General features: G+C 45.0%; 2 protein-coding genes across 3 annotated transcripts; both read left to right on the top strand.

Annotated features, from left to right (window-relative positions):
• The first annotated feature begins 4,527 nt into the window (after positions 1–4,527).
• On the top strand, positions 4,528–16,348 carry LOC135236738 (TLC domain-containing protein 2-like). Its single transcript, XM_064303251.1, has 4 exons — positions 4,528–5,164; positions 5,629–5,711; positions 8,690–8,772; positions 16,130–16,348. Exons 1-4 carry the CDS (start codon positions 4,986–4,988, stop codon positions 16,346–16,348), a joined length of 564 nt encoding a protein of 187 aa, XP_064159321.1. The 5' UTR covers positions 4,528–4,985.
• Positions 16,349–19,885: 3,537 nt separating this feature from the next.
• Positions 19,886–27,358, top strand: LOC135236864 (coiled-coil domain-containing 92B-like). 2 transcript variants are annotated; one of them, XM_064303447.1, is made up of 4 exons: positions 19,886–20,262; positions 21,907–22,055; positions 22,449–22,496; positions 23,953–27,358. In XM_064303447.1, the coding sequence occupies exons 1-4, from the start codon at positions 20,009–20,011 to the stop codon at positions 24,642–24,644; spliced, it is 1,143 nt and encodes a 380-aa protein (XP_064159517.1). In that variant the 5' UTR covers positions 19,886–20,008; the 3' UTR covers positions 24,645–27,358. The 2 variants fall into 2 exon arrangements, with proteins under 2 accessions (XP_064159517.1, XP_064159518.1); XM_064303448.1 differs by lacking the exon at positions 19,886–20,262 and adding an exon at positions 20,269–20,714.
• The last annotated feature ends 45 nt before the right edge of the window (positions 27,359–27,403 follow it).

Below are 27,403 nucleotides of genomic sequence, written 5' to 3'. Positions count from 1 at the left end.
ACATTACATTACAGGCATTTGGCAGACGCTCTTATCCAGAGCGACGTACAACAAAGTGTATAACCATAACCAGGAACAAGTATGACGAAACCCCTAGAGAGAAGTACCGGTCCAAGTACAGGGAACAACCGCATAGTTCAACTTGGACCCTGGTGGTTAAACTGATTAACACTAACAACGAGAACGGCAACAACGCAATCTATGGAAAAATAAAAATAAATAAAAATACAAGTAGTCGTTAAGACTGGCGCATCAACTAAGTCACCTATTAAACAGCTGCCTAGTTACACCCCTAAGTTTAGTTATTTACAGGGGGGGAAGGGAGGGATGGGGAGAGGTGCAGCCTGAAGAGGTGGGTCTTCAGTCGTCGTTTGAAATGGGTCACAGTCTCAGCTGTTCTGACCTCCACAGGGAGGTCATTCCACCATCGTGGGGCCAGAACAGACAGGAGACGTGTTCTGGAAGTGCAGGTGCGAAGAGGGGGAGGTGCTAGGCGTCCTGATGTAGCAGAACGGAGGGATCTGGCTGGCATGTAGGGTTTGAAAATCTTGTGAAGGTATGCTGGGGCTGATCCCTTGACTGCCTGGTATGCTAGAACCAATGTTTTGAATTTGATGCGAGCTATAACAGGCAGCCAGTGGAGGGTAGTGAGCAGGGGAGTTACGTGGGAGTGTCTGGGGAGGTTGAAGACCAGACGAGCCGCAGCATTCTGGATGAGCTGCAGGGGGCTGGTGGCAGATGCCGGTAGTCCAGCCAGAAGAGAGTTGCAGTAGTCCAGGCGGGATAGAACCATTGCTTGGACCAGGAGCTGGGTTGAGTAGGTGGTGAGAAAGGGGCGGATTCTGCGGATGTTGTATAGGAAAAATCTGCATGCCCGGGTTACTGCTGCAATGTTGTTGGAGAGGGACAGCCTGTTGTCCATCATCACTCCGAGATTCTTGGCGCAGGGTGATGATGTCACTACGGTGTCCCCTAAGGAAATGGAAAAGTCGAGGAGGGGAGAGGATAGAGCAGGAATAAAGACTAGCTCCGTCTTTCCCGGGTTGAGCTTCAGGTGGTGATTGTCCATCCAGCTCTGTATGTCCCTCAGGCAAGCGGAGATGCGGGCGGGGACCTGTGTGTCCGATGGGGAGAAGGAGAGAAAGAGTTGCGTGTCGTCGGCATAGGAATGATAGGACAAGCCATGGGCAGATATTACAGGGCCAAGGGATCTGGTGTACATGGAGAAGAGAAGGGGACCAAGGACTGAGCCCTGGGGAACTCCGGTGGTGAGGGGACGGGGTGGTGATACCTTACCCGCCCAGGCAACCTGGAAGGAACGGTCAGAGAGGTAGGACTCAATCCAGTCAAGGACTGTGCCGCGGATCCCTGATGCTGCCAGGGAGGACAGGAGGGTAGAGTGGTCCACAGTGTCAAAGGCCCGGTACAAAATTATATTATTCTAGCTATTACTTCCGGGCCCGGGACAATAATATTTACCACACGTTCACAGACCAGGGTCTGTTAGTTTCTGTTGTTAGGCAGTATTTCATTCAGTATTTTCATATTTCATCAATTAAGGAATATTAGACCTACAAAGTTAATTCACGTGACCTGGTTTCTTGGGTCTAATATGGTTCTTGAATTTCAGGTGAGAACAAAACCAGGTGACTGTGCAGCTTTCAAGGAGCAGGGTTGGCCAGCCCTGTAATTTAGTTTCAAAGCCCCAAATGTCCTCGAGAGTTTCTGAAACCGCTACAGTGAGGGGAAGTGCAGGAATCCCCTTAACAGTTTTATAGTCGAGACACAGAGAACAAAGTGGTCTCTGTGCACTGTTATCCTTCTACCTGGTCTTCTCCTGGTCCTACTGCCTATCAGCTGGACCCTTCTGAGTGTGTACTGAACACTGCATCTGGAAATCTTAAGTTTCTTTTCTTTTTTTCTCACTGGGAATAACCTCCATGTCACAACATGTTGGCTCAACACTTTGCTTTGTGATTCAAGAAATGCACGTAAATTAACAGAATTCTTCTCAACATCGTTTTTTTTACTTTTGGCCTGTACTGCATTCCAGACCAGCCATTGTAAAGTATGTCTAAATAGCAAAAATATATCCTAAAACACAGACAAAAATTGAGTCAATCAAAAACATAAACTGAAATTATACATTTTTAAATCATTAGAGATTTAAAGGTTGGCTTTATAAATCATTTCAAATCAAATGTTTGGCTACGTTATTTTCATAGAGAGAGTAAATAGCAGGACACATATGGAATTGTGAGCGTAGGTAAATGGAAGCAGGGTTGATAATTCATTCTTGAGAAATGGAGCAAACCATTTGGGCAGCACTTGAAACGTTTTTAAACATCTTTAAAAGCAACTTTATGGGATGCATTGAGAACAGCCTATTTCCCCGGTGTCATGCAATGGCTAGTCTAAACGTTTTATAACACAGGCTGCAAATTTCATGCATGGAGTGCACCTCGCTATGGAAAGCCAATGGTGCCAAAGCATCTTAAAAAATGCATCTCATCATGATTATTTTTCACCCGTTGAGGTCAAACTGCACGTCGTCAGACGAATAGAATGAACATGTATGGCTGGCCAAACAGGTCTTAAATTATATTTTCAGATATCTTTACAAGTCAAATCTGTTGTGCCGGCATGACTCTGATGCAAGACTTCACAATAGATATTGGTCTTGCGAAATCAGGTGTGACGAATTTTGGCTGAAGCTTTGGCAGTGGCTGTTCTTGAAAAAAAAAATGTAAGAAAATGTCATGAAGTGGAAAGAGACAGCGAAACAGTTGTCTTGTTGCAGACAGAAAAATGGACTGTATTTCTAGTTAGCTTTTTTTGAAAGGGGCTTGCTATAGATGTACTTATTGACAACATATATATCGGATGTTTGATAGGCAACATACTTAGTAGATGAACCTCCTACTCACATGTAAAAATGATACAACTTTGGCTTTGGTCGGGAATCCCTTCCACTTCTCACCCGCCATATTGTTTTCACGTCGCCATATTTCAGTGTGTTGATAATGTGTTGTTAAAGGCATACTATGCAGGATTTTTTTTAGCCTTGCTGTGGTCGTGTGTTTAAAATCAAAGAAGTCTCCTCCTCCATCTTCAACAACCACACCCACTCACCCCGAGTGGTCTACCCGACAATGTGACACATATGCTGAATGACCATATTCTCTTTAGATGGTAAGATGAAAAAACACAGGGCCAAGTTACTTGAAATAATTTAGGAAACATTTGGTAGCAGCATTACTTTGGAATACAGCATGTTTAATTTGTATTAGCTAAGATAGCCAATATTGTGTATTGTAACTTGGCCTATTTTTGATACCAGTACTTTTAATGGCAGGCCTAGATTTCGCAAGTCTTAATGACTTACAGTGCTATGTATGTGTGAGTAACTTGCCGTTTTGTGTATGTGGAAAACGTTTTTGTTCAGATTCAAGTGTAAAGGTAGCCTATTGTTGCTTTTCCGTTTTAAAATATATAATTGTAGCTTATGTTTTTCATTGACTCAGACTATTTTAATTTGATGAAGGACATTTGAGCTATTTAGAGTTTCAGACGACCTGGTTTAATGGCTGGCCTGGCTTAGGTGTATGGGCTTTGTGGTCACCATCACTGTAGCGACTACCCTGACTAGCAATTAGCCACTCGGCTGGGTGCGGAAGAAGACCTTGTTTTTAACGCGCTTCAATGAGTAGAAGTCCAGGCAGTTCACTTTCCGGTGAGGTTCCCGTTTAATGAAGAATCGGTTTACAGCAAATTTACTTTGTTAAATTGATAAACTGTTATATTGCAACAAAACCTGTGTGCCCTTATAGATTTCACCTACCAAATTAAACTACACTGCCACCCAGTGGTAAACGTGATATGGCTACAAATTATAAACAGACATAAATACACAGACATAATTAATGACTCCTACAATCACCATAAATCTGACAACTCGCGATTCTAGACGTCAGTTTCTCTCTACGGCTCTGCTTGAGGCAATATGCTAATCTACGCACAATTTCAGCATTGCAATTGGCTGAATTTCTTTAAAGCGTGTTAAGGTGAGCAATATGTTGACACGGCTGTCAACAGGTCAAACATGACCGTGATGGGACGTATTTTTTCAGACGCTTTGACATCGAAGGCTTTCCATACCTCCGTTTCCTTGCACTGGCGCTGTAGGCCTACTCTACACGGTTCCCCAGGGGATTTTCCAAGAACTTTGGTTACACAGTGACCGATCATCAGATTGTCACAAAATACATTGTGGATACTTTGGGACCTGCTATCGAAATTAATTTGAATAGATTTGATTGCTTGCCTCGTTTCTAAAATCTATCTTAAGCCTAATTTTAAGCCTTGCCAAATAATGGCATTACGAATAGAATTTAGATGCAAATTTATTTATTTATTCGTTTTTTTTTTTAACGCACAGCACAGCAGCCACTCATACAGACATTTAACTGTTGGCTCGGAGGGGGCGGGGCTCTCAGCGTTGAGGAAAACATGACGTCAGGCTTTCGAATGTTCGGCCGCGCCTCTCTCATAGTGGGGCGGGGCTATGTTGTTTAGTAGAAGGCAGAAAGTTATACGAGGGCAGGCTACCATTTATAATTGTTGGTGTTTCCCTACCATGATGTAACTGTAGCCAGTGAGATGCCTACGACCTGATGATAACTTCAGTTTCTTATCGCCGCTGATTTAATCAAGCCAAATAGTAACACCAGATTAACGACCTAATTGCTTATAGACACAAGCATGTATTATTTCTGTTTAAGCACATGACATGGCTTGTTGGATATGAGAAAAAAATCAAGAAAATAAGTACTGCACAAAGGGGACAAAAGGGGCACCTAATGTTAATTGCGAAATTTACAAAAAATTTGAGGCGAGAAAAACAGCATCAGGTTGCTCAACGCGTGCTGTTTCAGATATTGTTTTGCAGTTGAATATTGAGGACGTTTGAACGACAGTGCAAGATCATGGATCTGAAATCGGTTATTTTGACAACCAGTGGCTCCGTGGGATTTTTCAAGCTCGTGAACTGTGGACTGAATAATTTGCCAGCGCCAGAAAGTGCTCGCAGAAACGTGTGGAAATGGAGAAACATTTCCACCTCTTTGGTTCACAGCCTGATCACAGGACTCTGGGCTGTGCTTTGGTGAGTGTGTACACACTGCTATTTGGGATTTCGTCGAGTTCAAGGCTTTACCAGTTTGTTAAATCGCCACTAGAATGTTGCTGTGGTTATTTTTGCCTTGTGTGCTATTTTTCAAGTGATTCGGCGTCACTGGCCAAATGCTGTAGCTATTTCTAAACAAAGATATAGCTTCGAATGTAATGAAATTAGCAACGCTCTTTTGTATGGTAAAACATCGTTATTTTAGCATAAATTGCATATATTAATATACAGCATATATTAAACAGGCTTTAAGTGAATAGACATCTTTGTTAGATGTGACGCTGAATTGACGTCCACTTGATAGTAACCAGAAACGGTAAAAACGCCCGTAAATAAAATGTACAGGTAACTCATGTTTGTAGTTTCCCTGTTTGGAAATATCAGTGCTCTAACATGAAATGTGCAAGAAAGCAGCTCGTGACATTCTCCCTCCTCTCGCGCAGCTTCTATGTGCATCCGCAGATGGCGGAGGATCTCATCGCCACCCATTCAGTTTTCTCGTACGCGCTGGTTTGTGTATCAATCGGTAAGTTCGAACTACGGGCTCAGTAACATGGAGGTACTGCGTTTGGACTGAGCCCCTAGATAGATCCTCGGCCTGTAAACGTGTTCCAGTGGTTGAATTTTCCCTCGTGCAGTTTATATCTTAAACCGGGGGGTTTCCAAACGTGTTTCCCACAAAGCCACATAAAACAAGCACCGTCTGGATGAGGAACACCGTCTAGAAAAAATTTGCTTGACACATTTATTCAATATGCACTACAGACTGCAGGCAGTGGCTATTTTACACACGCTATTTATGGAAACTTGGATAAAATCGGATATCATGCAGCGCACTTATGTCAGTATGTATTTATTACAACATAAATATGTACTAAATTACAACGACTGTGACGCTACACAGCAAGTGTAAACTAGATTCTTTGTAATAAGAAATATTTAAATGTCAATAATATTTTCTTATAAAGAAAAATATTATTTTCTGGACCCCTGGGGTTCATTGGCTCCAGTTCCGGAACTGCTGCTTAAACCACCTATATATCTGCCAATGCCAGAAATACTCCACAGCTCTGTTGATGCTCACCCAGCTAGACCACTGTGAGTCTTGTATGTATGATTTCTTTGGTCCCTGAGTGCTTCATAGGAACAGTTTGTACTCAAGCAACTGAGCCAACGTGCTACGTTAAAATGTTATTGAACAGCCTTAGTGCTACACAAAAAGAAAGGTGTGACTTTCCCCATGAGAAAATGTATTTGCTTTATTATTAAAAACACGACACAGCAGCTGAACCAGCGTCAAATGTCGTGATGAAATGTTTTGGTTTCCTTAATAAGGCACATTTGTATTTACGCACCTTTTACCTGTGGTCCTTTAGTGATGATAGGAAATAGACAGCTCTATAAGGAAAGTGAGTCTCTGGCCTGGACTGGTCAGGGGCGGCTGACTGTAAGGGAGACTCAGCTTACAGTAATATGATCACTATTCTAGGATTTCTCATGGTTTATATGATTTACAGCCTTGTAAATTTAAGAAAAGGTTACCCAACAGCAGCAGATTTATTTTTCTTTGTAAACACATTGCGTCAGATGTGCTTGAACTTTGTGCACCTCAGTACAGTAATACAATGATATTTGTCAAAAACAATGATCAAAACACCGGTTCAGGACAGTTATTTGTTTAGAGGTGAGATATCTGTCCTGATGTTGTGGCATTTTGACGACAGTGTGCTGGACTTAGCTAACCCAGTAAAATAGCTTCTCCTCTGGAAAAGAGCCAGAATGCCAGATGTGTGTTGAAAGTGGATGGACGGTCGTGTGAGAAGCTCAGAATAGAATGCGTCTCGTTCTGTAGTTTTTTTGTCCGTGCGTCCCAGCTGCGGAGCTAAACGCTGTCCCGCTGTCCCCGCTGAACCCCTGATTTACTGCGCCTGTACCGGGCACAGGGCGCTCTGGGATTCCTAGAGCTCCTCCGCATTCCTGGATTGGCCCAGCCCCCGCCGTCAGAGGCATCAATGGGGGCATTATGGCCCGTCCCAGGCTCCTGATCTGCCTTCGCAGTGTCACAGGACTCCTCAAGGCTGACCCCCCGCCACAAACGGACGCCTTTGTTCATCTGCGCAGCTGAACGGCTGCTTCTGATTGGCCCGGGACAGTCGCGGCGCAGATAGCGTGACCCGAGGGTGGGCCGAGGGATGCGGTGGCGCGATGGGGAGGCGTGGCCGTCCGTGACTGCGCAGTCGTGACTGCGTCGGGCGCAGCTGTGACTTTGTTGAGTGCAGTTGTGACCGCGCAGCCGTGACTCTGCCAAGCGTAGCCGTAACTGCGCAGATGACATTGTGCCCTTGTTGTCATGGTAAAGTTGACATGACAGACGTGGAACTGTGATGGAACACATACGAGCTACAGGTACACAGCACAGAGGGTAGTGAGATGCATTTATACTCCGTATGGACACAGATGTCCTGATCTCTCATCATACAACCAAGCTGTCAAATAATTTTGCTATGGAGAGGATGAGGAAAAACAACTATGGACACCAGAGACACAAAATGGAACATTTCTGCTTCGTAACCAAACATGCACTTTTAGCTTTAGCGTTTGTTAGATCCCACAGGGCTGCTGCTGCAGAGTCTCACACGGACACACAAGGCTACTGCTGCCAGCCTCAATCCCATCCTGACAGAGCTTACCTTCCATCCTCTCATGCCGTAACCACATACCAGTCCATCTGCCGAGTCTCTGTGTGTCCTGAAGACCACTCTGTAGTGTACCAAAGCAAGTGCAGTGTAGTGGTTAGGGAACTGAGCTTGTAACTAAGAGGTTGCAAGTTTGATTCCCCCTTTGGGGCACTGGTACTGAATAACCTGAATTCAGTTGTCTTGTATTTATCTGTTATCCTGGCACCATTTCTGTCTCACATCAAACACATTGCTCTGTTCCACAGCCTCCCCCCCCCCCCATGCTTCCACTCTCACTGCCCCAACAGGGATTCGATCAGTACAACCATCTGGATTCACTTTCTGCCTGCAGCTTATTCTGTCTGATTCAGTCACTGAGGGGGTGCTGTATAGGACAGAGTAAAATACGCTCTGTGCATGTGTCTGTGTGACTGTATGTGTATATGTGTGTGCTAGTCATGTGTGTGCAAGTGAGCATGTGTGGGTGTAGCTCTATGGTTTCCAGGCTACAGCCCTGAGGTGGGGGCAGTGTGGGGGGGGGCAGTGAGGTGGAGGCAGTGAGGCGGGGGCTGCTGTGGTTATCTGGGTTAGGGACCCACTTCTCTGGCCCTTCCAAAAGGCTCTTACTGAAGCAACGTGCTGAAATACCGTCTCCATGGATACATTCATAGAGGAGATGGATATAAATAGCCTACTGGAACTGACATCTTGGTAACCGTGGCAAGTGTTGTCATGGTAGCCAGAATCGAGAAACTAGCCAAAATGGCCGATAGCCATTTAAAAAAACCCACTAATAGTTCTCCTTTTTTGTTTGATTTTTCTGCAGGATACTTCATCTATGACTTCTTAGATATGGTCCAGAACCAGAAGCTCAGTCAGTCCTGGGAGCTCCTTTTCCACCATGTGGTGGTAAGTGCGTAGGCCACTCCCACAACGACCACACCCACAACGACCACTCCCACAATGACCACACCCACAACAACCACACCCATACCAACTATGCCTACATTTCTACTCAGTGTTCACTTCCCCACTCACACCAATAGTGGCTCAGTTATAGGCCTTAAAAGTAACCTGGCTGCCCCAGAGTTTCTGAATGTGTAACATGGTTATTTTAGAGTAACATGTTGTGTAAAATGGCTGTGTTGTACTTGGAAATGCAGGTTGTTTAGTAGTGGGTTGGGCCAGAAGTATGGGTTTTGTGTGATGGCTGTGGGTTGTGTAGGAAATGTAGGTTTTGTATGATGATTGCGGGTTGTGTAGGAGATATGGGTTTGTAGGATGGTTGTGTAGGTGATATGGGTTTGTAGGATGGTTGTGTAGGCGATATGGGTTTGTAGGATGGTTGTGTAGGCGATATGGGTTTGTAGGATGGTTGTGTAGGAGATATGGGTTTGTATGATGGTTGTGGGTTGTGTAGGCGATATGGGTTTTTTAGGATGGTTGGGGTTGTATGGGAGATGGGTTGTGTATGATGGCTGTGGGTTGTGTAGGCGATATGGGTTTTTAGGATGGTTGTGTAAGAGATATGGGTTTGTAGGATGGTTGTGTAGGTGATATGGGTTTGTAGGATGGTTGTGTAGGAGATATGGGTTTGTAGGATGGTTGTGCGGGAGATAATGGTTTGTAGATTGGTTGTGTAGGAGATATTGGTTTGTAGGATGGTTGTGTAGGAGATATTGGTTTGTAGGATGGTTGTGTAGGAGATATTGGTTGTGTATGATGGTTGCGGGTTGTGTAGGTGATATTGGTTTGTAGGATGGTTGTGTTGGCGATATGGGTTTGTAGGACGGTTGTGTAGGCGATATGGGTTTGTAGATTGGTTGTGTAGGAGATATTGGTCTGTAGGATGGTTGTGTAGGCGATATGGGTTTGTAGGATGGTTGTGTAGGCGATATGGGTTTGTAGGATGGTTGGGCGTGGTCTGCACTGAGGGCAGGGTGAAATGCAAAGCTGACCTTTCTATAACCTGACCTTTCCTACTCATGTGCTCAGGGCATGTAAGTATGTTGTACACATGTAAGAGAACATGTATGAGAGAAAATGTGCGTATGTTCTTTCTATTTTTGCATTATGCTACTTCTGTATAATAGAAAATGCTACTACAAATGCATGCTTCAAACCTCCCGTTCCACCTCATCCCAAAGGTGCTCTATTGGATTGAGATCTGGGGACTGTGCAGGCGTAAACTGAAGAAAATGTCATAATGTTTGGGACAAAGTCTTTTTTTTTTTCATTTGGCTTGGAAATCCACAATTTTAGATTTGTAATCAAACAAAGTGTACATTCTCAGCTTATATTTAAGGCTATTTTATGCACTTTCATTTCACCATGTAGAAATTACTGCACTTTTTATACATACATAGAGAGAGGTGCTGAATTCAGTTGGAAGTTTTACTTTGCTGTTGGGCCCTGCATTACATCATCTGTTCTTTTCTTTTCTGTGCTTTTCTTTTCTGTTCTGTTCTTTTATGTGCTGTTCTGTTCTTTTCTTTTCTTGCTGTTTTGAATTTCTTTCCAGTCTTCCTGGGACATTCGCTCCACAGCACTGTCAGACTCTAAGTGTCCATGTGAGAAACTTTCTCCTTCTTTCTCTCTCCTCCTTTTCTTTCTCTCTCCACTCCTGTCTCTCCCTCTCTTTCTCTCTCTCTTTACCCTGCTTTCTCTCTCCCCCGCTCTCCACTCTCTCTCTTTCTCTCTCCCTCCCTCTATCCCCTCCTTTCCATTTCTCTGTTCACTTTGTTGATGAGCTACTTACGGCTGCATGGTTTAAACAGTAATGTTTTCAGTTGCTGCTAATTTGACCTCACACACCCTGTGGTCTTGATAGAATCTGTAATATTTTCCGTCAGCCCATCCCAATCTTGGATCTTCCATGGCCTCTATAAAGCACAGACCAGCACACACTCATTAAGACTTCCTTTAACTTTACAGAGCTACTTACCCCAGCTGTGCAGCCCCCCCCCCCCTTTACAAAGAAACAGGAAGTCCTGAGCCAGAAATCGGCATCTATGGGACATATTTCCCCCCCCCCCCCACCCTGTGGACCGGGTGACTCGCAAATGAATGTGTTTACAGAACCAAATATTCTTTGTGCCAAATGTATCATAAAGGGTTTCCTGTTCGAAGTCAGTTTCATTGGTGTTACTGTGGCTGTTCTAAAATAACTTTCAAAGGCTGCTAACTGTTCTTGTAAAGATACACTCTTGAGACACTGGAAAACCCATTTGCGCTTACTCATGGAAATACTGAGGAGTATTTGGAGGTGAGGCAGAAGTCATGGTGTTCTTTTGCCTTTTCCCAGAATCTTCAATAAGCTATGGTCTGCTGCTTTAGATTTGATTCTGCCTGGTTTATGTATAATAGGAGGGATTCTCTATTAGAAAATGTAGAGTTACTAGCAGATTCGCTGTTTGTTGAACACAGTGATGGATTGTTTGTGTGTGCTCTCTATCACATCAATGGCTGTCACGTGTGATTGGGCTGAATTGAGTTTGTTAATCAGAGAGGTGTGACTTCACAGAGAGCATCGAGCCAATCCGTCTTGCCCGAGGCGAAACTTTGCGTCCGTTTTTCTGACCCGACCTGATCACCCTCCCCTGATGCCTGTTGATCCGGGTTTTTCTTTCCCTTCACGGAATAATGCATGCCAGAATGCCGTGTTCCTGGCTCTTATGAGCTGGAACACATAGCAGGGGTGTGAACATGTAGAGGGGGTTGGGGGTGTGCATAGTATGCAGCAGTAGCATTTCCCTTTTATCCAGCTCACACTCTTTACATTCCCTCTGTTCATGCAGCTGGATGTGTTACTTAAGTATTTCCGGTTAAGTTCCTTGCTGAAGGGCGGAATGATGGACCCCCATCAGGGAATCAACCCTCCCGCCTCAGAATTGCAAACCCAGATCCCTGACCTTTATGCCACATTGCTGCTCCAGTCTAGACGTGAGCCACCTGAGATCTTCTGGAAGTTCTGTAACTTTTACTGGGCAAGCAGCCCGGAAAGGCTGCCTTGTGATTGCGAATTGAGTAAGTTCAAGAGTGCCGTTGGCTGCTATTGGTCATTTGGTCGTTCTATTTTTAGTGCTGTTTATATTAGAGAAAGGGAAAGGGTGTAGAAAGAGAAGATGGAGAGGACTCATAGGAAAGCCCCCCTCCCCCTCCCCCCAAAAAATATTGGAACACATCTGGGATTCACATGTACATCTGTTGCACAGTACTGTGCGGGTCTGAATACTGGGCTGATGCTGTGTGTGGGAGGAGCCCTGCTGTGTATGGGAGGGGCTCTGCTGTGTATGGGAGGAGCCCTGCTGTGTGTGGGAGGAGTTATGCTGTGTATGGGAGAAGCCCTGCTGTGTGTGGGAGGAGTTATGCTGTGTATGGGAGGAGCCCTGTTGTGTGTGGGAGGAGTTATGCTGTGTGTGGGAGGAGCTCTGCTGTGTATGGGAGGAGCCCTGCTGTGTATGGGAGGAGCTCTGCTGTGTGTGGGAGGGGCCCTGCTATGTGTGGGAGGAGCTCTGCTCTGTGTGGAGGGGCCCTGCTATGTGTGGGAGGAGCTCTGCTGTGTATGGGAGGGGCCCTGCTGTGTGTGGGAGGAGCCCTTCTGTGTGTGGGAGGGGCCCTGCTGTGTGTGGGAGGGGCCCTGCTATGTGTGGGAGGAGCTCTGCTCTGTGTGGAGGGGCCCTGCTGTGTGTGGGAGGAGCCCTGCTGTGTGTGGGAGGGGCTGTGCTATGTGTGGGAGGAGCTCTGCTGTGTGTGGGAGGGGCTCTGCTGTGTATGGGAGGAGCTCTGCTGTGTGTGGGAGGAGCTCTGCTGTGTGTGGGAGGAGTTATGCTGTGTATGGGAGGAGCCCTGCTGTGTGTGGGAGGAGTTATGCTGTGTGTGGGAGGAGCTCTGCTGTGTGTGGGAGGAGCCCTGCTGTGTGTGGGAGGAGCTCTGCTGTGTGTGGGAGGAGCCCTGCTGTGTGTGGGAGGGGCCCTGCTGTGTGTGGGAGGAGCCCTGCTGTGTGTGGGAGGAGCCGTGCTATGTGTGGGAGGAGCCCTGCTGTGTGTGGGAGGGGCCCTGCTATGTGTGGGAGGAGCTCTGCTGTGTGTGGGAGGGGCCCTGCTGTGTGTGGGAGGAAAATGTAGGTTTATTCTGTTTCATAAATATTGATAGAGGAGAGGCCTGCATAAAATAACCAATAAATATATCTTATTTTACTTGTACTGTCCGTCCATTATTTACACAGAAAAACCTGCGGTTTTCTGTTGTGCTTGGGGAAAGCAGGGCTCGGTTATATCAGTATTCCATTTTCGCCTGACCATTTTGGCCAATGGTTTTTGTGGTCGTGTTCCAAACTGTACACTTGTGTTCTGTGTTCTCATTTTCCTGTAAGCACACGCCTCCTGGTACACTAAGAACATGTAATTTCAGTTGAATTTGGAAAGTATTTGTACTTTGACATCACCACTACTGACCTCTAACCTTAGCAAGAAGCGCATCGGCACTACAAAAATCCATGAATAAAATATACTTAACACTACACGAAATCCTCCTCCCTTCTGTTGTCCATTTTCATGGCTGAATAAAAAGTTCAGAGCAAACGCAATGGCTACTGGGAAAGGGGGGCATGGAAAAGTCTGCATCAAAACTTCTGGTGAAATCTCACATTCTTGTCTTGTTGCGTTCTTCAGTTTGGAACACGCTTGGTCACGTGACCTTCTTTACTCCCGCGCCTGCTTTATGCTCTAGTTGGAACACCAGAATACAGTTTGGAACACCGCATATAGTTATGAGGAAACTTGTCCCACTTGGTTCATCGTCCCTGTAGACATGGCTAAGGGAGCAAAGGTTCCTGTTAGTTTTTCTGTTAGTTGGGCTGGAGCGTTTGAGGCAGGTTCTTTGTGGGATTTCTGGGGTGTGTCGCCATGGTGATTCACCCTGCTGTTGTCTGTCTGATGAGCACTATGTGCTTGGTCAGTTGTGAGTCACTGCCATTATCGGTGTGCCAAAGGACCCTGTGGCTGGTGTGTCGAATGTAGTAATTTGAAAATGGTGGTGTAATCTTCAGAACACACATGCAGATTCTCAGTTCTCACACAATATATGGGTGTTATGCAATCAGTGTTGTTCATAAAGCCTGTTTTAGGTTTGAATGTTTGAAGTTAAATGTTGTGTTGTTATGAGAGCTGTTGTTAAGTATTGACGTGCACAGGTCAGTGCTTTGTGAAGAACCGGCTACAGGTATGGGCAGAACAATCGCTACCATGTAGCCTACCGACTGTCTTTCCTCAGTTTATCTTTAACCGTGCCTGATACGGTAGTGAACAACCAAAATTCAGAAGCCACATTAAATGCTTCTGGGGGGAAAAAAACATCACTACTCATAAATGTTTGGTGTTGATAAGACAGCCAATCACCAGCAAGGCCTTGCAGCTTCCAAGTGTGTGAAACAAACACATGATGTGGCCATAGAAGCTGTACGAACTTACTGTTATTAGAGATTATGTTTCTCCCAGAAGCATTTCGCATGGTCATCGTGACATGGCTTGTTTACACGTACGGCTGGATACATCATGCAGCCCTATCAGCCACTTGCAGGTGTGTCTCAGGTGTGTAATTGCAGGTAAAGATTTTGCACGTGTGCGAGATGGGAGCATTTGAGAAGATGATGTCAGAAAGTCTCTCTCTCTCTCTCTCTCTCTCTTTCTCTCCCTCTCTCTCTCTCCCTTTCCCTTTCCCTCCCCCCAGGCCCTCTTTCTCACTCTCTCACGTGCATGCATAAGCACACACTGATGCCCAGGTTCAGGATGATGTTCACCCCTTTGGAATTAGAGGGTTTATATTCCTGGACAGTGCTGAGTGGCTTTAGTTTATACCGTGTTTATAGATGCATTATAGAATGTCAATAGAACGTTATGCAGTGTACGAAGATGCCAGTTGACTGGCTTGGCTGCGTAGTGTATTTATAGATGTGTTATTGTGTGCTATGAGATTCCAGGAGACATCAGGCAACTGCCTACGCTCTGTCAGTGTATAACTGGCAGAAAAATTTGTATGTCTCTTCAGTTGCTGTTGCCAGAGGTCGCACATCTGGTGACCAGACTCAGCTACAGTTGAATATGAAATATGTCTGTTGATTATAAAAGCATGTCCTACCTTAGCCTTTGAGTACCTCAAACAACTGCTGAGCCCCAATTACTCACAAACCCCTCTGAGGTCTTTGTAGAAAGGCTTTCTCTGTGTACCCCAAAGGTTTAAAGGGTGCCGTAGATTTTATTTCCTTGTTTTGGCTTTCACTGGTATTATCTGTATCCATACCAGACCCTTTCTGTCCTGCTTTTAGTTCTCTGTAATGACATGCATTATGTTACTTACTTTTATGTCTTTTTTTTTGAAGATGCTATTTTTTCCTTGTTCTGTTTTGCATTTTCTCTTTTAGATTCTTACTGTAAAGTACTTTGAGCTTTTCTTCTGGTGCTCTATTATTATTATTATTGATAAAATATGTACATGCTTAGGTGTTTAGTGTGGAATAGTACAGGCTGAGGGGTTTAGTGTAGAATAGTACAGGCTGAGGGGTTTAGTGTGGAATAGTACAGGCTGAGGGGTTTAGTGTGGAATAGTACAGGCAGAGGGGTTTAGTGTAGAATAGTACAGGCTGAGGGGTTTAGTGTGGAATAGTACAGGCTGAGGGGTTTAGTGTGGAATAGTACAGGCTGAGGGGTTTAGTGTAGAGTAAGGGTGAGGGGTTAGTGAGATATTACGGAGGGTTTAGTTGGAAGGCTGAGGGGTTTAGTGTGTAATAGACAGAGAGGGGTTTAGTGTGGAATAGTAGCAGGCTGAGGGTTTAGTGTAGAATGTACAGGCTAGAGGGGTTTAGTTGGAATAGTAAGGCAGAGGGGTTTAGTTTGAATAAGACAGGCTGAGGGGATTAAGGAGATTGAGACAGGCGAGGGGTTAGTTTGGAATAGCAGGCTGGGGGTTTAGTGTGGAATAGTACATGGTGATTTGGCAACAGCTCGGCATGGAGATGCATGGCCATCCTGTGGACAACAAGTGATAATGCAGTTGCTTTTCTCCCTTACTGCAATCACAGTAATGTGATGTTTGATACTTGTGAAACTTGACTTAGAAATTTAGTAATGCTTCATATTGCACATGATCAGTGGGTAGTTCAGCATTCATTTGGAATGTGGAGAAAAAACTGGTCCGTAATGAATATTTGTGGCATGACTGAAGGTTGGGTGCGGCGTCGTGTTCTGATTGGTCCGCGCTCTCTCCGCAGGTGGTCACGTGCTTGGGCATCGCGTGTGAAGACGGCAGTACGTGGGTTCGGCTGGTAGGCAGGCTGAGGGAGATCAACTGGTGTTCCTGCACCTGGGTAGTGCTGCTAGGCGGAGCTGGGCGGAACGCCTACGGTGTGAACAGCCTGGTGAACCTGGGCACCTACGTGGTGTTCGAGATCAGCACGCTGAGGGTGGATGCGGTGCTGGCGAGGGTTTAGCTGAGGCAGGCAGGTCTGAGCTACGCCGTCGCAGGCTGGGCCTGGCCATCGTACGCCATGAACACGGGTTTTAGCATGTCAGGAGAGTTCTAGTTGAACGCGCGAGCCCGGATAGGAAGAGGGTAGTCCGTGCGGTGGCTCAGGAAAGAGGAGGGGTAAAGGGAGAAGGCGGCGGGGTAGGTGGAATAGTAAACTCTTTATACGGCAGTCCGTCCGTCCTCGCTTGTCTCTCAGTAAGGGGGACAAGGTTAAAATTCACAAAAATAATTATTAATACGCTTATTAAATCGTGGGGGAAAAAAATGCTGTAAGATACACCAGATTCTGCATCAGCGTGATCTGCACATAACAGCTGACCAGCTACAGTGTTCCATGTCCACAGGACAAAAACCTGTCCTCTGACCCCTGCACTGAATGCTGCAGTATGTAAGCAATCGATGAAGCCAAACTTGTGTCTTATTGAGAATGAAAGCTGAGTATTTATTTTAGATAAGTAGCATTGAGTGTAGAAAAGGCTCCAGGCCTTTAAAAGACATCTGATACCTCAAGTGTGTGAACAGGTAGCAGTTCTATCCGTCTGTGACAGGCATTTTGCCGGAAGCTCCTAAATTGTGTGGTTCTTAAACAAAGAATACAGAATGGTTACCAGCTCCTTTAAAAAGGATTTAGTGTGAAGGAGGCTGATTCCTTCACATGAGAGCACTTATACCAGGGCACAATCATATCCTGTCACTCTCTCATTGGAGGGGGTGAAACCTCTCTAATCACAGCTTCACCAATGGGGGGGGGGGGGGCAGGTGTTGGTGCCATAGTCACCTGACCACCCCACCCCCCCCCAAACTCCCTCCCATATCATGACTTGTTTAACCTAACTTTCTCCATGGTAACATACTGCTTAAGTTTTGAGCTGAAATCCAGACTCCTGAGCTGCTGTCTGCCACTACTCATTGCACACAAATACAGACACAGTGACCTCACATTAAACAAACAGCACTGGTTTATCAGGAACAGCCATTAAAAACAATAATATTAAAACGCATTGTGTAACATGTTCTAAATGTTTTACTTGCATATGTTTTTTTTTTACATTTTATATATTTGTATATATACTGAAGTGAAGTTGTCATTAGATGTGGCTGAATGGAATTAGTAACCGATGGGTGTAGAAGTACTATTTTCTTGGGTGAGTCTCCGTATACTGGAAGTAAAAATGTGATGTGTATTAGCGGGGGATCTTGTGGTTTGGAGTAAGATGGATTCTTTATTATTTCAGTGTAGTTCGGCTGAAGCAGGTTTGGTATGTGGAGTACAGTCTGAGTGTGGTACAGTGTATGAGATCACTTTGTCTGCTCGTAAATAGAACACAGTCAGTATTCAGGCCTTCCATTGTGTTGGTGGTCAGTCTAGGCTTTGCCATTGCGCCTTCTCTGTGAGTGCAACGTGCTAACGTGCTAGCTAGCTCTGGGTTTATGTGTAGCCCCGGGCCTGATGTGTCTCTCAGTAACAGCTGACTGCATCACTGTGAGTCTGTGTTCCTCGTGTTCTCGCGCATGTGTGTGTAGAACCTGTGATGTTCTTTGGGGCGTCAGCCTTCTGTCAGTCAGCAGATACAAGTGTGTGGTTCCCGTTGTGGTTCATGGCTGTTATAGCCTTTCACGGCCACAGTGTGGCGCCATTTTACCGTATTGAAGCCAAACGACACTATAGGGGCAGTCTGCCTTGTACAGTTTTTAAAATGACTGAGTGACATCACTCGGAATTTAAAATGTGCCACTATTCCTTATCCTCCGTATAGTTCTGTAAATGTGCATTTTTTAAAAGCAAGGAACTGGATACTGATAGAAGTTTTAAAGGCAAGAGTAACAGCATTTTTTTGTGAATGTCATCGTCTGTGACCCACAGGCAGGCGGAGGGGTGCGTTCAGTGCTTCAGCTTAAGAAGAGTGCTAAGTGGTGTTGCTACGCTTACTCACCGGGGAGTGGTGTTGCTCAGGGAACAGAAACGGTGCGATAAAAGGAGGTGCTTGAGTAGCGGACGCATGTGTCCAATACCTAACAGTTCTGTGAACCGCCCCTCGGTGAGAACCTGACCAATGAGAATGTCTCCTCCCTGATGTGGCAAAACTTATGGTGAGGATTCTGCTCCCTGGTAGTAAATTGAGTGTGTGGAGATCACTGGAAATCTCTATCTCTTGAGGTCTGAAACTAACACAACTACAAACTGATCTCATATGACATTGTGTTGTTAGTTGAGTAGGCAATTTAAGAGATTTTCTAGCAAATATAAGAAACATCGTATTAAACTGTAATATTTCAAAGTGATTTCAAAATGTCAGACAAAAAATAAATGGAATTGGATTTTCAGAAACCCCATTTTATTATATACAGTATTATCCCTGAATTTTCTTAATCTGTGTTTCATAAAGTCTTGTCTAATTTGTACATGATGGTATTTTTGTATTCTATTTAGATGCATTGTGATTTTTGTAATTGATGACATTTATTGTCTGTTGTCTGTTTATACTGTAACAAAAAAAACTTGTTTAATGTGAAAATAAAAATAACACTTGTTGGGTGAATATTACTTGAAGGATAATGGATTCTGTCGGATAATGGACCTGACTTCATCTCTGGTCCGAGGGAATCATGCAGTTATCTGACGTCATCTCCATACAGTCGAACGCATGAGCACGCGACCGAATAAAATCCACTCAGACAGCACTTTCACCAATGTCTTTGTACGACAAATATGCAATACTTTTAACGGATATGTCACTTTCTCAATTTTGCTGAAAATGTGTGGAGAGGCTGCAACTAATTGAAATATCGGTGGAAAAATTATCGCTATATAAAATGTTACATTTTCAGACCGGAAACTACACTATTTGATTATAGCTCTCTGGCTATTTTTTGCCATTGATAGAAACTCCAGAGGGCGGGGTTTGTCTCGTGCTCGGACGGGAGATCACAGACGCCAGCAGCAGGTCCGGTTGGTAAACCAGTAAGGGGCATCCTTTTCTTTAAGGGTGTACTTCTGACTTGCCGTGATGAATTAAAAAGATGCATCGGACAAGATTATTGTACAATCTCTGAGAATTTGACAATTTGCGTATCCAAGCGACGCCCAGATGAGTTGGCTCTACACGTAGTGGCCTTTGTAATGATCTGACAGGTACTCTCTGTAATGTTAGGCTATATAGCTGTGGGTTGTAATAATATTTTCCTTTCAGTAGGCTATGACTTATGCGTGACAAATATGGTTACTACTAAACCCCTAAATAAACAAATAGCCTAGGCTATAAGCTAAATTTGTAAAATAATATTTGGTGAGTGGCTTTTGTGCAACGCCAGGCGTGGCTGCACCTTGATGTTATGAGTTAATTATTCATCTCTACTGTGACTTCTTGGGATGCATAGCCTATACACGCAATATCAAAAATCAGTAACTGTATGGTGGAACGCAATATAGCTGCAAGGGTGGGTAGGCTATATAAAACTATATTTCCCCCACTAGACAAGCCCTGCGCCAACAGATAAGCCTGTCTGCAGCTCCTCTCTAGACAATACACCAACCCAGGGCATCTGCTGATTCTCTCGGATTTTGGCGAGCACTAGTTGCAGATCCAGCAAATAAAAACATCGCTGGTACCCCAGAGTTTTCATGTTATATAGTATAATAGCGCTCGAAGCGTCTTATATATTTGTCAGAATAATTAACAAGTATCCATTCGTAGAAAGTAGTGTGTTTTCGCCAGCGGATCAGTTTTTATTGATCCGACTAGGAGTGGATAGGAACGTTAACGCATCGTCTGCCAATCAGCTTCACGGTTGTGGAATCAGCATCTCGCCTGTTCCGGTGCGATACGTTGTATTTTATTATACGATTACGTTGTCCTTCATCTACGGAGTCAGAAGGTGAATTTTACTCGGGGACGTGGGGTGTGCTTATGAATCGTTGTGTATTAGCCTACATTTTTATGTTTAGGTGATGTTAAAAAGGAAAGAATTAATGAGAGTTTACGCTTTAAGGCGTTTTGGTTATTGGATGGACGTATCTTCAAAGTGTACATTTGAGAGTGGAGGCAAATTGTAAGAACTTATAACAGCGTAAATGTGCACTCCCTTGTATATTCCTTTGGCTAGTCCTCCTTGAAATGGAGTATTCACTGATGTGATTTCGCTGTCTTCGTCCTAAAACCTCGTTATTTCTCAAACGCACCATGAACTCCCATTATGGACATACTGGTTTTAATTTCTCTCTGTGGCCGGGGAAGCGGCTGTATACGCTCTCGGGTTTAGGGCAAAACGCTGACCACCCATCCTCTCAGATTTACTGATCTCACTGTGGATCCTTGAATTACAAAACGGTAAGAGCGAACAAACCTTTATGTCAGCCGATGCATTTGTTTTACGCCCATTGTGCTGCAGCAAACTGAAGATATTAATGGACCGTTAGCAGATTTTCATTATGGTTCGACGTACCCTAAAGGTTTTAGCTGCCGCCGTTAACTAACCTTTTATAAAAGTGATTTGTTTTTCATTTGATTCAGTTCAGTTTTATTTGTATAACCATTTTCATAGAGACAGTGCCACAAAGATGCTTTATATGCAAACAGGAAATGGAGAAATTAGGAAAGACCGTTGATGTAGCCTAGGCTATATAGGCTATTATTGTATGACATCATTTCAAAGAGTGATTTAAACAAGTGCTGTCATTTAATTGCAGTAGTTTTCAGAAATATAGCCTACGAAAACATTGCTATTCTAGTAGAATCGTATGGGCGGAATATAAGCGAGCCAGAGGGCTAATTAACGTAACTGCCAGTGTAAATAAAAACACAGGCGCCACGTTCTGCAGTCTTTCGCGTTCTGTTGCTGTAATCGGAAGATCAACCATTAATAGATTTATTTCATTGCAGAAAGAAGCAGGATTTACTGCCCCTTCCCACACAGGTCGGCGTTATAGTGCAATATGGGGCGATAGAATGCACATTTCATTTTGACTACCACAAAGTGTTGATTATAGGCGATGTACTGACAGGTGTTGAAAAACAACAAATACCAAATATCGCAACTTCAGGCATGAAATTCGGTGATCTTTCATAGCATGGGCTGCAATCAATAGATGAAAGCACCATTGGGACTGCTGGTGTCGTATCAACGGAAAGAACTGGTCCTTGGTGCAGTGACAGGCTCCATGATCTGGAATGTAGTCCTATTTTGGCGGCACTGGCACTACGGCGGTGAATAATTGGTCGCTGTTTTTTTATTATTATCAAGGTTGTGAGAATGGCATTCTGGCTCTCTCGTGACTTTCGGCTCTCTTGAATGGAGAAACACAGAACAGGAAAAGGTTGAACCTCAAAAATGGCCTTCCTCTGAAATATCTTGTCTAAGACTTACATGCAGAGTTCGAGTTGGTGTCAAATAGCTACTCTGTTTAATCAGTATTGCTCTTGCATACATTTTTGAGCTATGAGTGGTGAATCAGTAAACTACAGCTGAAAAAGCAATCCAGTGTACTGAAGTCTCATTCCCCTGATCTCTGCCCTCCTCCAGGGTCAGGGCACGTGTTGCCATGGATACGAGCTGGCTGGCGCTGCAGGTGGAGAGGGTGGAGCGGAGTGTGGCATTCCTGAGGCAGGATCAGCTGGCACTGCTGGAGGGCCTACATGTGGAGATACTGTCCCTGCAGAAACGCTGCACTGGTCTGTATGGAATGCACTCACTTCCTGTCACATGACCCATCACCAGCCAATCACACACAGCTAGATTGTGCCTTACACCCTCTCTGCCAGAACTCTATCATCTTACTGCTTATAATGGAAGATTATTATCATTGGTGCTCAATTTTCTTTAGCGCGTTTCTTCTGTGAGTTTTAACTGGTTTTATGTTTATCCAGTAAAGGTATTTATATGCACATTTACATAAAAAGAAACAGGAAATAACATTAGATTTTTCCTGATAAAAATCTGCAACTGTTGAGTGAAAGAATGAAAGAGTGAAAGAGAGAGAGAGGGCTGCAGCTGGCCGCACCTGGGGAGTCCCCTGGCGGCCGTAGTGAGAATGGCACTCATAGCGCTCTTCCTGTGTTCCCCAGATCTGACCTGTGAGTTGGAACTACAGCCCCCACGACGCACCCTGGCAGGTACAGTATCCTCAGAGGGAGGGACAGAGGGAGGGACGGAGGGAGAGAGAGCAAGGAGGAAGGCATGGAGGGGAAGTTTGAGACACTGTTCAACCTTCACATCAATGCTACCAGCCACTGCAGAAGGTGTCACGGCAAAATCTAGGAGAAGCACAAATAATAACCCAAGATTACAAAGATGAAATATAGAACACACTATGCATCACATATCTTGGCTCCAGATCTTGGCTGTAAGGGAAAGCATTACATTACATTTATTTCGCAGACACTTTATCCAAAGCGACGCACAATAAGTGCATACCAATGTGAGTACATACAGTAGGGTGCTTGTGCCATTGACTGGCTATTTCAAACACATGGAACAATGCGGATTTAGCTAAAAATATTAAAAGGAGTTATGGAATCAGTTGAGTTATATGAGATACATTGCACTATGCTATCCACATCTCCCCCTTCTCTTCCTTTCCTGTCTTTTTCTCTCCTGTACTTTTTCTCTCTTTCTCCCTGTCTTTCGGTCATCCTCTCTTTCAGTTACGTTCCGCGGGGAGGATTCAGTTACAGCTCGTTCACAGAGAATGGAGGGAGGGAGTTTTGCTGATAGAGAGATAGAGAGGGTGAATGACAGATGAAAGAGAGTTTTTTAAAAAGCTAAAGCAGCTCCAGATCACCCCCTGTCCCACGTTATTAACTGAAAGAGGTGGGGGGGGGGAGGCAGTGTGTTGGGAGAGAGAAAATGGCTGATTTTATCACGTGATCATAGCTTGTGTGTGGTAGGTGGCAGGCAAGCTGGGCTGAGGAGGAAGTGGGTGTGGATGTGCAGTGTGTGGGTCAGAGGTCAATTCAGAGTGTGAAATGCTGCATTCCCATTGGGGTCCCTGCTCTGGTCTGATCTGACACCTTATTGGCACTGATCCTGGACCAGCGTGTCTGCCCACAGTGCTGATCAGGGTCAGCTGGGTTCACATTAAGCCATTCCAGCATTTCACATTAAGCTGGGCCTGGTTTCTATGGTGACACCTAGAGACTCCTGCTATTGGCAGAGAATTCCACACTGATGTGAGTCCCGCCCACCCGCCTTCGGTCTGCTCCATATGATTGGCTGTACATAACAGTGCTGCATGACATGACATTGCATACACTTAGCAGAAGCTCTTATTCAGAGGGATTGACCAAATTAGACAACATCAGGGCTACACATACCTAACTGACATGACTGTGCATGTGTGTGTATGTTTCCGTGGGTGTATGTGTACGTATTGTTATATGTGTGTGTGTGTGCGCGTATGTGTCCGTGGGTGTATGCATTGGTTTATGTGTGTGTGTGTATATGTGTGCGCCCGCACGTGTGTGTGTATGTGTGTGTGTGTGTGGGTGTGTATGTGCGTTTGTGTGTGTGTGTATGTCCGTGTGGGTGTATGTGTGTGTGTATGTGTGTATGCATGTGCATATTTTCCAGAGGTGGAGGCAGAGGAGGAGTTCCTGATCGGGAGGTGTCAGGAGGTGGAGATGCGGCTGGAGGAGGAGCAGTGGACGGTGGGGGAGCTGCAGCAGGAGCTGAGCCAGAAGGGGGCGCTGGTGAGGGCGCTGCGCTGCAGCCTGCGGGACGAGGAGCGGCGCTTCCTGCAGGAGCTGAAGCAGCGCAGCCACAGGAGCGCCGAGCTGCGCGCGCAGCTGCGCGTCCAGACCGAGGCCGCCGCCTACCTGGCCTTCCAGCTGCACTCCGCCCGCCACCACCTGCACCACCAGCACCTGCAGTGGCCGCCGCCCCCGGCCCCTCCCCCGGCCCTGGCCACTCCCCCGGCTCCGCCCCCAGCCCTGGCCACGCCCCCGGCACAGCGCCACGCCCTCCGTGCAGAGAGAGCCAGGGAGTGCGTGCCCCGTGAGAGAGTGACCGCCCCGGAGGACCCCACCCCCATGCCGGACCCCGCCCTCTTCCTCCACCCTCGCAGGGGCAGGCCCTGCCCCCCGGCCGAGCAGACGGACGGGGAGGAGGAAGGGGAGGGGGAAGGGGAGGAGGACGGCGTGACGGGGGAAGGGTGCAGTGGCAGTCGGTTGGACACAGCCTGCGCAGCGATGTGTCATCAGCCTGCGTCGCGGAACTACGCCAACGAGTCATCACCGGGGGACGTGGACACCCCTGAGTTATAAACCAAACACCGGCAGGGTTCTGCTTCGTGTTTCCACGGTTTTTTTTCTTTAGAAATAAGGAAGCTGCTCCGGCCTGGTTCCTGTTCTGAATGTGAAACATCTCTTAAAGGGACATTTCACTTTCTGAGGCTGCTTGGTGTTATTTTGGTTTTAGTGTATGTTTTTTGATTGGCCCAGACAGTTTTTATGTGCAATGAACAATACTTTCGATACTTACACATATCAGTGACCGCCAGCCTGCTTTACAGTGGCTGGTATAGGGAATCTGTGCATTTGTGAACTCTACCATATGAACAGATTAATCGTACAGCATTCATTCACAACAGTAAACATAAATATTTGTTTTATGTGATGCTGGTACTTCTTTTTTTGAGCACAGCAGTCTCAGGACGCACGCACCATAGGAAACTGTTCCAACCAAAAGAAAGATTAAACTTTAATTTTTGAAGACTAATTGGGTAATCCAGACTTAAAATTTGTGGGTGTATAATGTCACTGTGCAAGCTACTCTGGAGTCACTTTAAGTATATTTTATTGGTTTATACCCCAAACCCCTGAATGGCCCTATGACAGCCATTGTACAGTCGGCAGGTCATCGCAAACCGTTCTGAATATCTAAGATGCTGTCCATCATGCACAAAAAACTGTCTGGGGGCCAGTTTTAAAACACTGAAACTGAAATGCTATCAAAAAACTCAGAAAGTGAACTATTTAATCACCGTCAGGCAAACCCTTCCTCTGTCATCATCACATGCATCACGACCATCATCTTCATCATCGGTACCGTCGTCAATGTAGTTTACACCCGTGCTGCAGCTAGGTGTATACTATTGTCTTTGTTCAGGTTAATAACGTAATTGTTATAAAACTCCTTTGTTTCTCTGTTGTCATTAATTAATTTTTTTAAATGGAGGACAGAGCTAGTGAGGCCAGTAGTTAGTAGATTTGAAATATATCCTCTGTAGAAATTCTCCACTGTATGAACATTAAGATGGAGAGAGCTGGATTGAGGCATTACAGTGGGTTTGTCTCAGCTCGGGAGAATAACATAGAATGCCATCGAATGGCAAAGCAACAGGCGCCATCAAGTGGTGGGGTGATGGAATTGCACTCTATTACAGTACTAGGGAATGTGTGTTTTGTGTATGTTAAATGGTATAAAATGGCTATGCCATAAAACATAAGCCTCCTATCTTTAATAGACCGTATATACAAGTAATACAACAGATAAAGACGTGTATCTGATATTGTAGCAAAGAGCTTTTTAGTGTGTGATTATTTAATGGCTGGTATTCAAATGTAATTATTTTAGAGAATGCTTAGATAAGTAATGAAATGTATTCACCTTAATATTTTACTTGCAATTACGAATTTGAGCCTTACCAGAGAAATGTGTACTCCGGTCGAAAATACCCAGCAGTGACTCCCATCACGATAAATCTCACTGTGACTTTTACTCTGGTTAACCTCACAGTCCTTGTTTTGCTGAAATCAGATACAACATCATCCATGTTGGGTCAATGTTGGGTTACTGAAATTACTGGTCCAGCTTTGTGAGAGACGCATTGCATACAGTAGCTTCACATTGGGCTTGTTACATCGTCACATCTCTCAGCAAGACAGATCAGTGGAAAACAAACTGTCCGACATAATTCACATTTCTAATTTAAAAATGTTTCCGTTGATGGCCGTCGTCTGAAAGCCGAACAGTTTGTCCGTCTCTGAATGGACAGGGGGCTGTTGGCAGGCTGCTCTACTGTTGAGGCAGTGGAGAGGTTTTCTTGCGTCTTGTAAGCTGAGATGACCTTGAGCCTGCAGATGTTGTCATCCAAGGAACGTTTGGCCTCTGCTCTTCAAGTACATCACTGGCAGGGGGCAACCGAACTACCCACCTACCCCGTAAACTACAGTCTGCTGGTAGCTGAATGGCCAGACCTTGTCTTGAGTGGGTCAGAGCTGGATAATGGTCGTTTCCCCACAAGAAAGAGAAGATTGTCTTGTTCAATTTCATATGCATTAAGATGGTTGGGTGTAAGATTTCTATACTTCTCTGCAGTACATTGTTGTATTGTATTTTAAATGCTATTTCCATATTGCAAAGGGTATTTCCAATTTGGTAATTTTAATACAGTGGAAAGTCAGTTCAATGCTCGAACACTTAATCAGAAATAAGACTGAGTTGGATTTCATGTTACATTTTGTCTGGGAGTGTACTGTAACGTTTCTCGTTTATAGGCCTATATGTTTTTTTATTTTCCAACTTGAGTGAAAGACCTTGATTTTGTTAAATTTTCCTCAGGCGTATGTTCGGCCGGTTTTAGCTGTGGCAATGCCGTCTCTTAGATATTACTGGAATTTTGCTTTTAACCGAAACAGAAGTCGGCAGCTGCTACGTTCGTTAAAATACTTGTATTTCTTAATTTTAAGTAAAAAAATGACCACCGAAATCAGTGGGAGACTGTTCTAACATCACGCAAATGGCGTTAAATGCCTGTTCGCACTTTCTAGCAATAACGTACTCTTTTAGACACAAATTATGCAGTGACTTCAGGGATCTCTGATCCGGTGATCCTTTTCTGATTCACACCCAGTTCATTTGGTGTGTTATCCTAGACCGAGTCTCCCTAAACCCGTCAGTGCCGCACCTACTGTGGTTTCTCAACATACATCTTGCAACTGTATACTTATTTGAATAAATTTGAAAATTAACTAAACTGTTTTGGCTCCAGCCTCCTCCATTATTCAGTCCTCGCTGGGGT

Source organism: Anguilla rostrata, chromosome 12 (genome assembly GCF_018555375.3).
Source record: "Anguilla rostrata isolate EN2019 chromosome 12, ASM1855537v3, whole genome shotgun sequence".
NCBI lineage: Eukaryota > Metazoa > Chordata > Actinopteri > Anguilliformes > Anguillidae > Anguilla > Anguilla rostrata.
Note: the sequence above shows the minus strand (reverse complement) of the source record. Positions and strands in the feature narration are given on the sequence as shown.

Excerpts from the sequence above, each read along its gene's own strand:
- LOC135236864 (XM_064303447.1), top strand. The coding sequence starts at position 20,009 with ATGTTATATAGTATAATAGCGCTCGAAGCGTCTTATATATTTGTCAGA. Across the intron at positions 20,263-21,906 it reads TTCATCTACGGAGTCAGAAG|GGTCAGGGCACGTGTTGCCA; the intron begins GTGAATTTTACT and ends GCCCTCCTCCAG. Across the intron at positions 22,056-22,448 it reads CCTGCAGAAACGCTGCACTG|ATCTGACCTGTGAGTTGGAA; the intron begins GTCTGTATGGAA and ends TGTGTTCCCCAG.
- LOC135236738 (XM_064303251.1), top strand. The coding sequence starts at position 4,986 with ATGGATCTGAAATCGGTTATTTTGACAACCAGTGGCTCCGTGGGATTT. Across the intron at positions 5,712-8,689 it reads GCTGGTTTGTGTATCAATCG|GATACTTCATCTATGACTTC; the intron begins GTAAGTTCGAAC and ends ATTTTTCTGCAG. Across the intron at positions 8,773-16,129 it reads TCCTTTTCCACCATGTGGTG|GTGGTCACGTGCTTGGGCAT; the intron begins GTAAGTGCGTAG and ends CTCTCTCCGCAG.